Source organism: Oncorhynchus gorbuscha, linkage group LG01 (genome assembly GCF_021184085.1).
Source record: "Oncorhynchus gorbuscha isolate QuinsamMale2020 ecotype Even-year linkage group LG01, OgorEven_v1.0, whole genome shotgun sequence".
In the NCBI taxonomy this organism is placed as follows: domain Eukaryota; kingdom Metazoa; phylum Chordata; class Actinopteri; order Salmoniformes; family Salmonidae; genus Oncorhynchus; species Oncorhynchus gorbuscha.
Window position 1 is genome coordinate 47,423,278 of NC_060173.1, and position 17,293 is coordinate 47,440,570.

At 42.1% G+C, this 17,293-nt stretch overlaps 2 protein-coding genes across 3 annotated transcripts in view; one reads left to right on the forward strand and one right to left on the reverse strand.

Annotated features, from left to right (window-relative positions):
• Positions 1 to 17,293, reverse strand: part of LOC124038732 (voltage-dependent calcium channel subunit alpha-2/delta-4-like) — an 87,172-nt gene that overhangs the window by 15,213 nt on the left and 54,666 nt on the right. The gene's annotated exons all lie outside the window — the stretch shown is intronic.
• On the forward strand, positions 4,165 to 15,899 carry LOC124031412 (leucine-rich repeat and transmembrane domain-containing protein 2-like). Its single transcript, XM_046342626.1, has 4 exons — positions 4,165 to 4,641; positions 14,148 to 14,296; positions 14,522 to 15,202; positions 15,379 to 15,899. Exons 2-4 carry the CDS (start codon positions 14,260 to 14,262, stop codon positions 15,897 to 15,899), a joined length of 1,239 nt encoding a protein of 412 aa, XP_046198582.1. The 5' UTR covers positions 4,165 to 4,641; positions 14,148 to 14,259.

Here is a 17,293-nt window from a genome sequence, read left to right on the forward strand (position 1 = left end):
TGGTTGTTTTGCAGAATAATTTGGATGTTTTGCATAGTATGTCTGATGTTTTTCATAGTATGCCTGATGTTTTGCATAGTATATTGGATGTTATACATATTATGTCTGATGTTTTACATAGTATGTCTGATGTCTTGCATAGTATATCAGATGTCTTGCATAGTATATCAGAAGTTTTGCATGGTATTTCTGATGTTTTACATAGTGTGCCTGATATTTTACATAGTATATCTGATGTTTTACATAGTGTGCCTGATATTTTACATAGTATATCTGATGTTTTACATAGTGTGCCTGATGTTTTACATAGTATATCTGATGTTTTACATAGTGTGCCTGATGTTTTACATAGTATATCTGATGTTTTACATAGTGTGCCTGATGTTTTACATAGTATATCAGATGTTTTTCATAGTGTGCCTGATGTTTTACATAGTATATCAGATGTTTTTCATAGTGTGCCTGATGTTTTACATAGTATATCAGATGTTTTTCATAGTGTGCCTGATGTTTTGCATAGTAGATGTGTTGAATAGCACATCAGATGTTGTGCATAGTATTTTGGATGTTTTGCATAGTAGGTCTGATGTTTTGCATTAGTGTGCCTGATGTTTTGAATAGTATATCAGAAGTTTTGCATAGTACATCTGATGTTGTGCATAGTATATCGGATGTTTTGCAGAGTATATCAGATGTTTTGCATAGTATATCAGAATATTTGAATGTATGTTGATTGTTTTGCAGAATATTTAGGATGTTTTGCATAGGATAGCAGATGTTTTGCATAGAATGTCTGATGTTTTGCATGGTATATTAGATGTTTTGCACAGTATGTTAGATGTTTATCAGAGTATGTTGGATGTTTTGCAAAGTATATCAGATGTTTTGCATAGTATATCAGAATATTTGAATGTATGTTGATTGTTTTGCAGAATATTTAGGATGTTTTGCATAGGATAGCAGATGTTTTGCATAGAATGTCTGATGTTTTGCATGGTATATTAGATGTTTTGCACAGTATGTTAGATGTTTATCAGAGTATGTTGGATGTTTTGCAAAGTATATCAGATGTTTTGCATAGTATATCAGAATATATGAATGTATGTTGATTGTTTTGCAGAATATTTAGGATGTTTTGCATAGGATAGCAGATGTTTTGCATAGAATGTCTGATGTTTTGCATGGTATATTAGATGTTTTGCACAGTTTCAGAGTATGTTGGATGTTTTGCAAAGTATATCAGCACAGTATGTTAGATGTTTATCAGAGTATGTTGGATGTTTTGCAAAGTATATCAGATGTTTTGCATAGTATATCAGAATATTTGAATGTATGTTGATTGTTTTGCAGAATATTTAGGATGTTTTGCATAGGATAGCAGATGTTTTGCATAGAATGTCTGATGTTTTGCATGGTATATTAGATGTTTTGCACAGTATGTTAGATGTTTATCAGAGTATGTTGGATGTTTTGCAAAGTATATCAGATGTTTTGCATAGTATATCAGAATATTTGAATGTATGTTGATTGTTTTGCAGAATATTTAGGATGTTTTGCATAGGATAGCAGATGTTTTGCATAGAATGTCTGATGTTTTGCATGGTATATTAGATGTTTTGCACAGTATGTTAGATGTTTATCAGAGTATGTTGGATGTTTTGCAAAGTATATCAGATGTTTTGCATAGCATGTCTGATGTCTTGCATAGTATATCAGAAGTTTTGCATAGTATATATCAGATGTTTTGCATAGTATATCTGATGTTTTGCATAGTTTATCTGATGTTTTACATAGTGTGCCTGATGTTTTACATAGTATGCCTGATGTTTTACATAGTATGCCTGTAAATGTAAATCAGAAGATTTGAATGTATGTTGGTTGTTTTGCAGAATATTTTGGATGTTTTGCATAGTATGTCTGATGTTTTTCATAGTATGCCTGATGTTTTTCATAGTATGCCTGATGTTTTGCATAGTATATTGGATGTTATACATATTATGCCTGATGTTTTACATAGTATGTCTGATGTCTTGCATAGTATATCAGATGTTTTGTCTATATCATGTCTCTATTTTTGTTGTGGATCTTCTTTGACACAATGAAATATTTATAGCTAATACATATTTCTGTGAATCAATGACCATAAAGTACTATCTAATTGAATCCAAACTAATCTAAGTCAACTAGTAACAATTGACCCTAATGTTCATAATGGCACACACATGCAGGCAGGTAGCCACGATGCACACAAAACCACGCACAGTCTGGTCACTCTACTAAAAATAGGGGTCATATCCGAAACCGTAGCTCATCTGCAGTCTGGGGAACTGAGGAGTACTACCCACACACACTAACTGACTGATGCCGCGTGGTGCCAGGACAACAACCTCTCCCTCAACGTGATCAAGACAAAGGAGATGATTGTGGACTACAGGAAAAATAGGACCGAGCACGCCCCCATTTTCATCGACGGGGCTGCAGTGGAGCAGGTTGATAGCTTTCAAGTTCCTTGGTGTCCACATCACCAACAAACTAACATGGTCCAAGCACACCAAGACAGTCGTGAAGAGGGCACGGCAATGCCTTTTCCCCCCCAGGAGACTGAAAAGATTTGGCATGGGTCCTCAGATCCTCAAAAGGTTCTACAGCTGCACCATCGCGAGCATCCCTGACTGGTTGCATCACTGCCTGGTATGGCAACAGCTCGGCCTCTGACCGCAAGGCACTACAGAGGGTAGTGCGAACGGCCAAGTACATCACTGGGGCCAAGCTTCCTGCCATCCAGAACCTCTATACCAGGCGGTGTCAGAGGATTGCCCTAAAAATTGTCAAAGACTCCAGCCATAGACTGTTCTCTCTGCTACGACATGGCAAGTGGTACCAGAGCACCAAGTCTAGGTCCAAGAGGCTTCTAAACAGCTTCTACTCCCAAGGCATAAGACTCCTGAACATCTAGTCAAATAGCTACCCAGACTATTTGCATTGCCCCCTCGCTCCTCCCCTCCCCTCTCCACACCACTGCCACTCTGTTGTCATCTATGCATGGTCACTTTGATAACTCTACCTACATGTACATACTACCTGAACTGGCTGGTGCCCCCACACATTGACTCTGTACCGGCACCCCACTTGTATATATTGTTATTTTTTGCTGCTGCTCTTTAATTACTTGTTACTTTTATCTCTTATTCTTATCCATATTTTTTTGAAACTGCACTGTTGGTTAGGGGCTCGTAAGTAAGCATTTCACTGTAAGGTCAACACCTGTTGTAGTCGGCGCATGTGACTAATAACATTTGATTTGATCTGATTTGATTTTGACAAGGTGATGTGCATCACCAATAGTATGGGATGGGTTGATGACAGAGATACACCTTTAAACCCCCTCTTGAAGTAGAGTAACTTGGTGGTGACATCTTATTGGACAGAATAGAGGAAATGCCAATCAGAAGACCTACTGTATACCTACCTCCCTGTCAGACATTGCCCACCTTTCTTGAGAGACCAATGACACAGCAGAATGAGTCATCTCATAATGACATGATCATTGTCAGTAGCAGGAGGAATTCCTGACTGCCTTGCATTAGCCACTGGTGCAGCAGTGGTGCTTTTATTGTTTTGCTGCTTTGCTGCAGTCACACACACACACACACACACACACACACACACACACACACACACACACACACACACACACACACACACACACACACACACACACACACACACACACACACACACACACACACACACACACACACACACACACACACACACACACACACACACACACACAAAACGACCTTCACTGTAGGCATTTTGGGACAAACCCCGACACAGCTCAGGGTACAGCCTTTACAAGAACCTATAGAGACACTCATCTTCTGTGAGGTACTGAGCTATATCAGCTGATTCCACCCGCCCTCTCTGCCTCTCTCTCTTTCTCTCTCTATGTCGCCCCCCACCCCCCATCTCACTCCCTCTCCTTTTTCATTCAGCTGTAACACACTGTACTATTTTTACTATTTTGGCCAAACCAGGCGTAATGCATACACACACACACATACACGCACGTACACATGCACACACACAAACAGACAAACACTCAGACACACCCACATGGCACGCATATATATGCCATAGAAACTGCACAGCACTCTCCTCCAGGATCATATAAAGACGTGGTGTATCCTGCAAGAGCGACAGTGCGTTAGCTATCTCGCGCACACACACATACACACTGAGCTAGACTGAACCTCTGGACAGTAGTGCACTCAGACTACAAGGAAAAGCAGAGTTGGAAAGAGGACCCGAGAGGAGAGGAGAGAGGAGAGGAGAGGGAGAGCCACTGCTCTGAGAGACAGAGGGAGAGAGAGAGAGAAAACAAAAGAGAAGACTGGAGCATGTGTTTCTCGACCAAGAACATCTCCCCTTGGGATCCCAACATCTGCATAAAGCAGGAGAAGCAGCTGAACCGAACCACATGCAGCTAAAGGACCTTTCCCCAAGCTCCTCAGTTAGCAGCATTATCAGATGAAGCATATTATTTTTCCCACACGGGGAGGATAAAAGACACTACTGTAGCACTTTTCTTGTAGAATTATTGTAAGACCTATAGCACTTTGGAGGCTGACACAGATGGTGAGTACTGCGCTGCGCTGTCTGTGTGTGTGTGTGTGTGTGTGTGTGTGTGTGTGTGTGTGTGTGTGTGTGTGTGTGTGTGTGTGTGTGTGTGTGTGTGTGTGTGTGTAAAAGCATCTGTTGTTGGGAAGGTTTTCTCTTTCTTTAGGCTTCTTGTGAGAGAATATTACAACTACTAGGCTAGCGCATCGAGTCTGTACGCAATAAGAACGTGGTTGTTACCAGAAAACAGGCTGACTGTTCTCCCCCCTCATTCCAGTGCAATTATCAGAGTAAACTAATCCATAAACTTGTGGGAGCAAAATGAAACCAAGGGGAATTGCCATTGACCAATCTGCAGTAAAGGTATCATTGCAATGCAGGTAGTGTGCACTGGGATGAGAACCACTAACTTTAGGGCTTTATAAAAACGTGAAAGAAGACCGCGGACATACAGCAGAGTACGTAGCTGAATAACCTTGTATATCAACTTTGCATGCAGACTTTCAGTATCGGAAGTTGGTAAGATAAATAACATAAATTGACATGTTCCATACAGCATGAGTTCACACTGTCTTGCCGTCTTTTATAAACTCCATAGCAGTGGTTCTCAAACCTCTCCTTGGGGAACCTCAGCCGCTCCGTGTATTTGAACTATTCCACAGCAACGCCTTGACTAGGTGAGTTCAGGTTGAGCTAGTTCAGGGCTACAACAACATTATGAAACGTCTGGGTGTCCCCGAGGAGAGGTTTGAGAACCACTGCTGTACAGTACATTGAGACAGCCGGTTTTGTGGTCTGACAACAACACAGCTTAGGACAAGAAATAACTTAGAACAAGGGACATGCGATACTGTAGATGTAGAGTTCAACACTGGGGACTATGTGTTGTTCTATGTGTTCTGTGTTCCACCACCTGCCAGACAGCCATCTGGAATCATAACTAGCATCTGTGCTGCAGTCTAAACCCTGCTGCCACGGAGGATTGAGACCACGGTCCTAATCTGGGGCAGGAATAACTCCACATTTACAACCCGTCAATGCGTTAGTCACATAAGTGGGAGGCGGACGGGAGGCCTAATCTGATGTGATCTGTGTGATGGTGCACTTGATGGGACAAGCTGTCAAACGCAGTTCGTAAACACCATCTCTTGTAATTAAACACTTGGTATAAATAATGTGTGATACTGTGATGCACTGACCTCTGAGCTGGAACCTTTGCATACACAAATCAGATATATTGGCTCCCTTGCACTTTATAATGGAGTGCAATGGAGCAAAATATGATGTTTTCTCTTCTTAAAGCTGGTTGAATGGCTTTTTGTACCCTGTAGAGACCTACAACTTACCACAGGTGAGATCAATTACAGAGTAAACAAAATAACTTGCCTCCAACCAAATGAATGAGAATTCTGAATCATTTAGACCAAGATTCTTTTGGGCATATCATGTAAACAATCTCGATGTCAGTTTAGATGTTTTTCTACTTCTTAGTCCCGTGTAGCTGTAAATCAAACAAATACACTTGTGAACTTGAATTTGAACACATTTTTTAAGAAATAGTCAATTGTGCAAGAGTGCCAACACACCTAAACACATCTGTACAGATGACCATGTGTCCAAACATGAACACGTCTGTCTACCCTCCTTCTGTGGGCAAGTCTGTACTAAATTATTGATGCTAGCTTTTTGTTGTTGTGCCCCTCCCCCCACCACCCCAAAAGCTTCTCTCAGTGGCTGGTACTGTAATTCAATGAAAGGCAGCCCCCCACTGGAAAGGACTCCCAAGTGCTTCAATAACTTCAACTTCGCTACTGTACTGGACGTGCATGCTCCCCCCCCCCCAAAATTAGGACAATCCATTGAGTGAGTGAGAACCCCAGTAGGGAAGTGAAAGCTGATTTGAAGGACTGAATGAAAAGTGCTCTGATGTGGGATGGAGAGTGTGAGAGTCTGTGTGTTTGTGTGTGTGATACGTAAATGGCAGGGGTGTGGCCAGAGGCACCTTCTGTTCAAAACCATAACCACAGAAAATGTTAAATACATTTAATTATGTACCGCCCCTCAGTGTTCCTTCTTTTATACTTGTCCTTGGCTTAGGGCAGTGTGTGTGTGTGTGTGTGTGTGTGTGTGTGTGTGTGTGTGTGTGTGTGTGTGTGTGTGTGTGTGTGTGTGTGTGTGTGTGTGTGTGTGTGTGTGTGTGTGTGTGTGTGTGTGTGTGTGTGTGTGTGTGTGTGTGTGTGTGTGTGTAGTGCCTTCAGAAAGTATTCAGACCCCATGACTTTTTCCACATTTTGTTACTTTACAGACTTATTCTAAAATTGTTTAAATAAATTTAAAATCTGCATCAATCTACACACAATACCCTAAATAACAAAGAAAAAGCAGGTTTTAAAAATCTAAAACAGAAATACCTTATTTACATTTTCTATGAGACTTGAAATTGAGCTCAGGTGCATCCTGTTTCCATTGATCATCCTTGAGATGTTTCTACAACTTGGGAGTCCACCTGTGGTAAATTCAACTGATTGGACAGGATTTGGAAAGGCACACACCTGTCTATATAAGGTCACACAGTTGACAATGCAAGTCAGAAAAACTAAGCCATGAGGTCAAAGGAATTGTCCGTAGAGCTCCGAGACAGGATTGTGTCGAGGAAGGGTACCCAAACATTTCTGCAGCATTGAAGATCCCCATCATTCTTAAAAGGTAGAAGTTTGGAACCACCAAGACTACTAGAGCTGGCCGCCTGGCCAAACTGAGCAATCGGGGTTGAAGGGCCTTGGTCAAGGAAGTGACCAAGAACCCGAAGGTTACTCTGACAGAGCGCCAGAGTTCCACCGAGGAGATGGGAGAACCTACCAGAAGAACAACAATCCCTGCAGCACTCCACCAATTTTTTTATTTGAATTTTAAATTGATTTAACTAGGCAAGTCTGTTCCACTGGATGTCATAAGGTGAATGCACCAATTTGTAAGTCGCTCTGGATAAGAGCGTCTGCTAAATGACTTAAATGTAAATGTAAATGTTAAGAACAAATTATTATTTTCAATGACGGCCTAGGAACAGTGGGTTAACTGCCTTGTTCAGGGGCAGAACGACAGATTTTTACCTTGTCAGCTCAGGGATTCGATATTGCAACCTTTCGGTTACTAGTCAAACGCTCAAACCACTAGGCTACCTGTCACACCATTCAGGCCTTTATGGTAGAGTGGTCAGAAGGAAGCCACTCCTCACTAAAAGGAACATGACAGCCCTCTTAGTGTTTGCCAAAAGGCAACTAAAGACTCTCAGACCATGAGAACCCAAGATTCTCTGGTCTGATGAAACCAAGATTTAACTCTTTAGTCTGAATGCCAAGCGTCACATCTGGAGCAAACCTGGCACCATCCTTACAATGAAGCAGGGTGGTTGCAGCATCATGCTGTGGGGATGTTTTTCGGTGGCAGAGACTGGGAGACTAGTCAGGATCGAGAGAAAGATGAACGCAGCAAAGTACAGAGAGGTGTGTGTGCCTTTCCAAAACATGTCCAATCAATTGAATTTACCACAGGTGGACTCCAATCAAGTTGTAGAAATGTCTGAAGGATGATAAATGGAAACTGTATGCACCTGAGCTCAATTTTGAGTCTCATAGCAAAGGGACTGAGTACATATGTAAACAAGGCATGTCTGTTTATTATTTTTTTATTATACGTTTGCAAAAATGTCTAAGAACCTGTTTTCACTTTGTCATTATGGGGTATTGTGCATAGATTGAAAAGGGGAAAAATGTAATCCATTTTAGAATAAGGCTGTAATGTAACCAAATGTGGAATAAGTAAAGGGGTCTGAATACTTTCCGAATGCGCTGTGATTCAGGAGTAACGGGCAAACAGAATAATATGCCTCACCAATATTGCTGAAATAAGTTCATTAAATAAATTACGAGTCCAAAAAACGGATAACTAAAATAGCAGTGCAGATGGCACTCTTTTGCTGAGTGCAGATATTTATTATAGGTTGTTTTGGGGTCATGTGATGTGAAATGTTCCACGTCATATGTTTTCAGATTTCACGTTTTCACATGATCTACCATGTGAAATGTCACACGCAGTGTTCCAAAAACACATTTTCACACGATTTCATGTGAAATTTCACATTTTAAGTGTGAAATCATGTGATTTTTCACGTAAAATCATGCAGTTCAACATGCGATAACTTGAAACTTCACTGTCAGCTATTGCTGCTAATTTTGTGGTAGGCTTTGTGGTCTTAATACAGTCAATTTCTACAGTAATAAGATACTTTATTAGTGTTTTGATAAACAGTATATTTACTGCCAATCACAATGCACTTGTGTACTTTTTGGCAAGTCCTAAAAAAATTAACTTGACATGCCTCACTTGCAACTAAAGGTAGAGTTGACAATTCGATGGAAATCCATTGAACATTTCAATTTTTATTTTGTATATGAAAACTTAAGCGAAAAAGTACATCTTGTGTGCACCACATCACACAATGAGTTTTATCCTCAACAAGTCAGGTTGGTGGAAACGCAAACTTTATGCAGATTTTAGAATATTCACATGAGAATCTGTCGCCAATTGGATGGAAAACTAGCTATTTATGCAATTTCAACATTGTTTGAGTTGCTTTCTGTATCCCCAAATTTGCTTGACCTGATTTTTCACGGCTCAAAGCATCCAAGTTTCTTGACATAGGTGTCTCAAAGAGCTGTCAGTCAAGTTGAGCTCATGAATATAAGCTCCCCGCCCACTGAGCCTGTCTTTTCAACATTTGTGGCAGTTAGCATGAGAGAAAAAGTTTTGCATTTCTATCCCCCAAAATTATAACGAGTGATATCATAGTCACTTAAAAGCCTATTTTTACAAGGGCATCATAATAACTGTTCAGGACCTTTTAAGTTATTGGAAAATGCATAATTCTTTTACACATTTGCAGGACAGATAATGTCAAAGGAGGTGCCACATTTGAATTGGCATGACCATCAAACACAAACTGCTACAACATTTCCACTGACAGTTTGCACAAATACATAGATAGTTGACCACACCCACAGATGTGCTAATTACCCCACCTATCAAAAGTGCAGTGATGATCGTACCATATATTCAAAATATTGAATTGAAAAATGTTCCCATTATATCTATTTTTTTGTACCCCAGGTAACAACACTGTAGTGTAACCTAACCATACCATTATGTTTTAACTGTGTCAATATACAGTACAAGTCAAAAGTTTGAACACCTACTCATTCAAGGGTTTTTCTTTGTTTTTAGTATTTTCTACATTGTAGAATAGTAGTGAACTTCAAAACTATGAAATAACACATATGGGATCATGTAGTAACCAAAAACGCATTGAACAAATCAAAATATATTTTATATTTCAGATTCTTCAAAGTTGCCAGCCTTTGCCTTGGTGGCAGCTCTGTACACTCTTGGCATTCTCTCAACTAGCTTCATGAGATTGTCACCTGGAAAGCATTTCAATTAACAGGTGTCCCTGTTAAAAGTTGATTTGTGGAATTTATTTCCTTAACGCATTTGAGCCAATCAGTTGTGTTGTGACAAGGTAGCGATAGTATACAAAAGATATACCTATTTGTTAAAAGACCAAGTCCATATTATGGCAAGAAAAGCTCAAATAAGAAAAGAGAAATTAAAGTCCATCATTACTTTAAGACATGAAGGTCAGTCAATCCGGAACATTTCAAGAACTTTGAAAGATTCTTGAAGTGCAGTCACAAAAACCATCAAGCGTTATGATGAAGCTGGCTCTCATGAGACCGCCACAGGAAAGGAAGACCCAGCTTCAGAAATTGTAGCCCATATAAATGCTTCACAGAGTTCAAGTAACAGACATCTCAACATCAACTGTTCAGAGGAGACTGAGTGAATAAGGCCTTTGTGGTAGAATTGCTGCAAATAAACCACTACTAATGAAAACCAATAAGAAGAAACTTGCTTGTGCCAAGAAACACGACTGGAGGAAATCTGTCCTTTGGTCTGATGAGTCCAAATTTTTGATTTTTGGTTCAGCCTGCCATTTCTCTGTGAGACGCAGATAGGTGAATGGATGATCTCCGCATGTGCGGTTCCCACCGTGAAGCATGGAGGTGTGATGGTGTGGGGGTGCTTTGCTGGTGACACTGTTAATGATTTCTTTAGAATTCAAGGCACACATAACCAGCATGGCTACCACAGCATTCTGCATTGATACCCCATCCCATCTGGTTTGCGCTTAGTGGGAATATAATTTGCTTTTCAACAGGACAATGACCCAACACACCTCCAGGCTGTGTAAGGGCTATTTGACCAAGAAGGAGAGTGATGGAGTGCTGCATCAGGTGACCTGGCCTCTACAATCACCCGACCTCAACCCAATTGTGATGGGTTGGGATGCGTTGGACCACAAAGTGAAGGAAAAGCAGGCAACAAGTGCTCAGCATATGTGGGAACTTCTTCAAGGCTGTTGGAAATGCATTACAGGTGAAGCTGGTTGAGAGAATGCCAGGAGTGTGCCAAGCTGACATCAAGGCTACTTTGAAGAATCTAAAATGTATATTTATTTGGCTACTACATGATTCCATGTGTGCTATTTCATAGTTTTGATGTCTTTACTATTATTCTACAATGTCAAAAATAAAATTAAAATAAAGAAAAACCCTGGAATGAGTATTGTAGGTGTGTCCAAGGTGTTGACTGGTACTGTATGTTCCAAGCAATTGGTATGAACCTGGTGGCACTGCAGACACGTCGATGCACTCCCAACCGGCCGGTTGGAAGTTCAAACCTTTAATTTATGCTCTCCATCAAGTGTCTTTGAGCACTGCTAGTTTTAAATTGTTGTTACGTTGATGGTGATTACGAGACAATTATTTATTTGATTCTGTGCGGCTTTTAGCAAAGTGCCGAAATACATTATTGCCAATAAGTCTTTGGCCATATCTCTTTCACACTCACATGTTTGGCGATTTAGCTGCACTGTAGCAGGACATTTCAGTTTGCTTGCAACTAAGAGGTTATGAATTGAAATCCCATTGAAGGCTAAGTCCCAATTGTGGTCACAGTACACGGTTTTACAGTAATTGAAATCAGAATACATCAGAGCAATCTTGAGGGAATACTATTTGAGTCAGCAAAGGATATATGATAGGTGAGATATACAAAACCTTGTCCAACTGACAATCTCTTTGAACAAAATATAAAAACTACCAGAACCAAAACTTTACAATAACTGACATTGGCACAAGATGGAGGGAATGTTGCAACGTAACTAATGAAAATGTATGCTTAATCCAGTATAAACTAATGTATAGAATGTATTACACAAGAGGCAAACTTGACCAATTCTACAGCACAACGGCAGGGTCATGTCTTAAGTGTAAAACTAACATTGACTCAATTATCCATGACTTCTGGGAATGTTATGAAGTTAGAAAAGTTAGAAAGTTGGCTGTCAGAAGTATTACAATGTAAATGTACTTTTAATCTGTCTGTCTGCATATTTCAAATTTGATTTGTCACAGGTGTAGACCCTACAGTGAAATGCTGACTTACAAGCCCTTAACCAACAATGCTTTTATTAAGGAGTTAAGAAAAAAAAGTGTTAAGTAAAAAATCATAAAAAAGAATGAAAGGGCAGCAGTAATATAACAATAGCGAGGCTAAATACAGGAGGTACAGGTACAGAGTCGATGTGCGGGGGCACCGGTTAGACGAGGTAATGTACATGTAGGTAGAGTTAAAGTGACTATGCATAGATAATAAACAGAGAGTAGCAGCAGCTTAAAAGAGGGGTCTGGGAAGCCCTTCGATTAGTTGTTCAGGCTAATCTGGGGGTAGAAGCTGCTATGAAGCCTTTTGGACTTAGACTTGGCGCTCTGGTACCTCTTGCTGTGTGGTAGCAGAGAGAACAGTCTATGACTCGGGTGGCTGGAGTCTTTGACAATTTTTAGGGCCTTCCTCTGACACCGCCTGGTATAGAGGTCCTGGATGGCAGGAAGCTTGGCCCCAGTGATGTACTTTCAGATAGTTGTTTTTAGTCATCCATAAGAGTAAATCATTCCTGTTCATCTGTTTTGTTGTATAATTAATACATGGCAAAGTTGAACATTGACATGTTTGTAGTTTCAATAAGGCTTATAGAAGTGTTTGAGTTCCTTATTTGCCTTACTTTACTCTCACTGGTGGCCAATTAGATATAGCTGATAGCCACACCCTGAATACTCCACACCTCATGAAAATAACCAAAGGATTATGTAAAAAATGACCCAGCTGCTAGGTCAAACCAGTCTGAGAGGACAAAATGCCCAACTAATGGTTAAATTATCCCATGTTTGGGTACGCCTCAAAGTGAACTGAGTATACACTCAACCCAACAGAACACTGAATGTGTTCTGTCCAATATTTACTAGCGCCGGGTTTCCAACGAACCCAAATAGTTTTTAACACAGCATTTTTTGTTGAGTGTGGTGTTGCTGCACTGGTGACAGCTCCAGTCAGTGACAGAACGCTGTGGTTCATCTGACTCCAGATCAGATGTACTCATCATGCTCTGATGAAACAGGACACGCATCGCACACCTCACATGTCAAACAGAAGAACACCCAACGAAGATACGCTAACATAACCAAGTGCACCTAAAACTGGAAAACAGAAGCAAGAACACTTCATATCAAAATTTGAGGAACAGAAGCATCTACACTTCCTACTGAAAATTGAGAAACAGAACCAAATGCACCCAATTCTGAGAAATACAACCAAGCACACCCAATACTGAGACACGAAGATATAACCAAGCACACCCAATACTCAGGCGTCAAACTTCACAAAACCAAACAATACTGTAAGTGCCCTCAATGCCTCCTAACTCTACCTACAGTTGAATACAGGGAATAATGTTGTATAACCCTAGTGAGAGTACAGCGTATGAGAATGTAAGAGGAAAGGAAGAGGAGGAGAGCCTTTGTGGCGGGATGACAAAAGAAGGACCTTGAGGCTCCTCTAAACTGGTTCTACTAAGTGGCAGCAGAGGCACGCATGATGGAGCTACATAATCTCTCTCTAATCATGAAATTTAGGACACATTTCTCTCTTTCTCTCCCTCTCGCTCTCCTGTGCGATTGTCTGCAGGTGAAAGATGAGGGTTGTCTGTGTTCAGTAGAAAGTTAACTTTGACTTCACCTCCGTACAGTATTTGCATTTCCTTAGTATCAAGCTCTTTTTCTGACCCCCCGTGCTTGAAATACCAGAGAAGTAAAATGGAATCAAAAGTGATAAAAAGGGAGAGGGGATAAGAGGGTGATGTATAGAATGATGTTGTTCCAAATCAGATGGAAGAGATTGTTGTCCTTCCTAATCTGTACATGTGGCATATTATCATATTCATTATTATATAAGAAGAGAGTTAAACTGCCAACAATCTCTCTCCTACACATCCAAATACGCAATGTGTATTGCTCATCTGATGACTCCTCTTCTCTCTTTCTCATTCTCCCGCTCTCTTTCGCTTTTTTCAGTCTTTCTTACTGTTTTACATTCACCAGGGTTCTGCATAGCTGGTGGGTGGCACAAGGACGGCACCTACAGCCAGTGCCAGTCTATGGTGGCACCAGAGTGGGCAGAGCAGACATGCAGCCCCTTGACAGGACCCACCCGGAGAGCCTGGGTGAGTGACTACCGCAGGGGTTTATTGACAGGCAGAAGTGTTTAGTTACTCGTCTTTTAAATTGATTTCAGAATTTCCTGTACGTAGATTTGACTTTGCATCCAACGAATTCTGGGGGTTGATTTAGATTACTCAGACATTTGGCGAAAATCTTGCACTGGTCATGTCATTAAAATGTGTAATCAAATTTCTCTCCTTTAAATCTCTCCTCTCCTCCCTCCCGAGTCTATGCAGCCCTGCCCAGTCTACTGCTGGTACTGCTCGGTCTGCTAGAGGCGGCTAGCGGTTGTCCCACCTTGTGCATCTGCAAAAGCAATGGCACAGACTGTACAGGCCTAGCTCTGCTCTCCCTAATCACCGTCCTGCCCCTGCTGCCCCAGGACACCCGCACCCTCCGCCTGCCCCACAACAACCTCTCCTCCCTAGGCGACAGGGACCTGTCCAACCTCAGCGCTCTGGAGCTCCTGGACCTCTCCGACAACCACCTCTTCAGCCTGCAGCCAGGGGCATTCTCTGGACTCAGTAGCCTCCAGTGGCTCAACCTCTCTGGTAACAATCTGGGTGACTGCCCCCTTCCTACCTCTCTTGACCCCAGTAACCAGACGGAGGTGACACAGAGTAACAGGAGTTGCTGGGGGCTGAGCCGAGAGCTGTTCCAGGGTCTGTGGACACTGAAAGGGCTGGACTTGTCGCTGAACGGCCTGGTTGTTCTGCCAATGGGCCTGCTGGACGAGCTCCAGGGCCTGGCCTGGCTGTCTCTGGCTGGAAACAAGCTGCAGAGCTTAGACAGAGCCACCTTCCAGCCCCTGGGCAGCCTGTTGAGCCTCCAACTGGCAGGGAACCCATGGGAGTGTGACTGCAACCTGAGGGACTTCAAGCACTGGATGGAGTGGATGCTGTACAGACGTGAGTGCTATGTTGTGTATTGAAAGGCTTTAAGGTTACAATGTTTCAAGTACAGCCAAGTCATTTCGCCTTCGTTCCATGTCATGTACTACTCTGATACTGTATCAAGTATGTAAATGAGATTGATTAGCTATTGATTGTGTTAATGATCCACTGCATCACTCTCTGTGTCTCAGATGGGCAGGTGGATGCTGTGAAGTGCAACCTCCCCAAAGAGCTGAGGGGGCAGGACATCCGCAGCATCCCCATAGAGATGTTCAACTACTGCCTGCAGCTGGACAACCAGGACAGTGTCCCTGGCTACAACGGGCCCAGAGGAGGAAGCCCACCCTGCGTCGGTCGGATTAACGGGCCCATGAACGGGCCCCAGGTTAACCAAGAAGAATGTGTGCGCCAGCGCTACCGGCCCGTTAGCGTGCGCAGGGCCTGGGGGACTCAGATCGTGGCGGCGTGTGTGTGCGGCGTGGTGTGCGTGTTGATGGTGGTGGCGGCCACCTACGGCTGTATCTATGCCTCTCTCATGGCCAAGTACCAGAGGGAGCTGAAGAACAGAGGGCAGCCGCTGATGGCGGGGGAGGGAGGGGGGGAGACAGATGCTGAGGACGGAGCCTGTATGTCCTCCCCAACGTCACCAGATGAGCCAGAGCTGAAGGAGTCCAGCCCGATAGTCCACGGATACAGAATAACAGGCTTTTGACCATTGTTTTTCTGACTGGCTCAAATTCCTGTTAGAAGCGTTCAGTGGACTGAACTGCATGTCGTACTCCTCTGTGCTAGGGCATTCTAGGTGAGGGAATGTACGGAGCTGAGAAAGAATATCCCTGCTGCACATTGCTGGTGGTGGAGTCCTACAGACATGATCATACACGCGAACGTATAGAGGAAAAACTGGAATCCTCCTTTGCTTCAAGACGTGTGGATGCTCTGTGGTTTGTTCTGCCCTGTGACTCTTTAGTCAGCTCTCCAACTGTGTGTTCATGATTTTGGCACCTCTGCACCTTGGTTAAAGAGACGTTCCTCGAAATTGTCTTTGGAATTGTTATTATTCTTTGATCCCACCGTTGTCAAAGTTATTTGTGTTTGAAGCAAAACATGTCAACAGATCATAGATTAAGTCAACATGTTGAATATCTCTGTCCAATATCCCTGTGTTGTAACTGCGCCTAATGTTTCGCCACAATAAGCCCAGGTAAACAATCCCAGTAGTGGTTGCCGCTCAATTAGTTGGATGAGAGAAAACCAAAAAATAGTTGATATGAATGTACTGAGAAATTAATGTTAAAGCAGTCTTTCTTGTGTATTAGACCTGTGCTCATGTGTAGTTGCTTAATTTAATATTCCAAATCATATCTATGCAGAGGTAGCCTGCTTTCAATGTTCCAAAGCCATACAATACAACAGCACGCTACTGACCTCTAGAGGATGTTATGATAACAGCAGCTGAAGAGAATCAGCTCCATGGACAACAGCCATGTTCATTACACACTGAATCTAGTTGTCAGCTATTTCCATTTAACCATTTAGAACTGTCAAAGAGATCATCAACACTGCCCTAAAACAGGTGTGTATATATATATATATATATAACTATCTCCTTATTTTGTTAACGCTTATTTTCGTCTCTATGTTAAAGCTGAAATGTGCGTAAGGTAAAACAGCGCCACTGGTCGCCCCCCCCCAGGTGTTACTGTTTTTGTTTTGTTCAGGAAATGGAGTAGAGGAGCATCCAGCATCATGGTAAAATAAAATGGTAATATCCGTGCTCTACTGTTCTATCGCATGTGCAATGATGTCTGGGGGGGGGGGGGGGGGGGGGGGGCAGTGTGGTTGTTTGAAGTAATGCTTTTGTTTTGGAAGTAGCAGTTTCACCGCTACGAATTCCAGCTTTAAGGGCCACAGCTTTAAGGGCCACACACACCCTATGCAAAAAGAGCAACGGCGCGTCGTATACAGTCCCTTCCAAAATTTGAGCCACACAAAAGAACATAGAACTACGTAGAAAACGACGCTCCATCGCTGGGTTGGCATAGTTTACGTAAAGTGTGTAGGGGCCTTTAAGCACATTCAGTATCTGCTCTTCAGGTTTGCTCC

Coding starts and splice junctions, on each gene's coding strand:
- LOC124031412 (XM_046342626.1), top strand. CDS start 14,260: ATGCAGCCCCTTGACAGGACCCACCCGGAGAGCCTGG. Junction 14,297..14,521: donor GACCCACCCGGAGAGCCTGG/GTGAGTGACTAC, acceptor CTCCCTCCCGAG/TCTATGCAGCCCTGCCCAGT. Junction 15,203..15,378: donor GGAGTGGATGCTGTACAGAC/GTGAGTGCTATG, acceptor TCTGTGTCTCAG/ATGGGCAGGTGGATGCTGTG.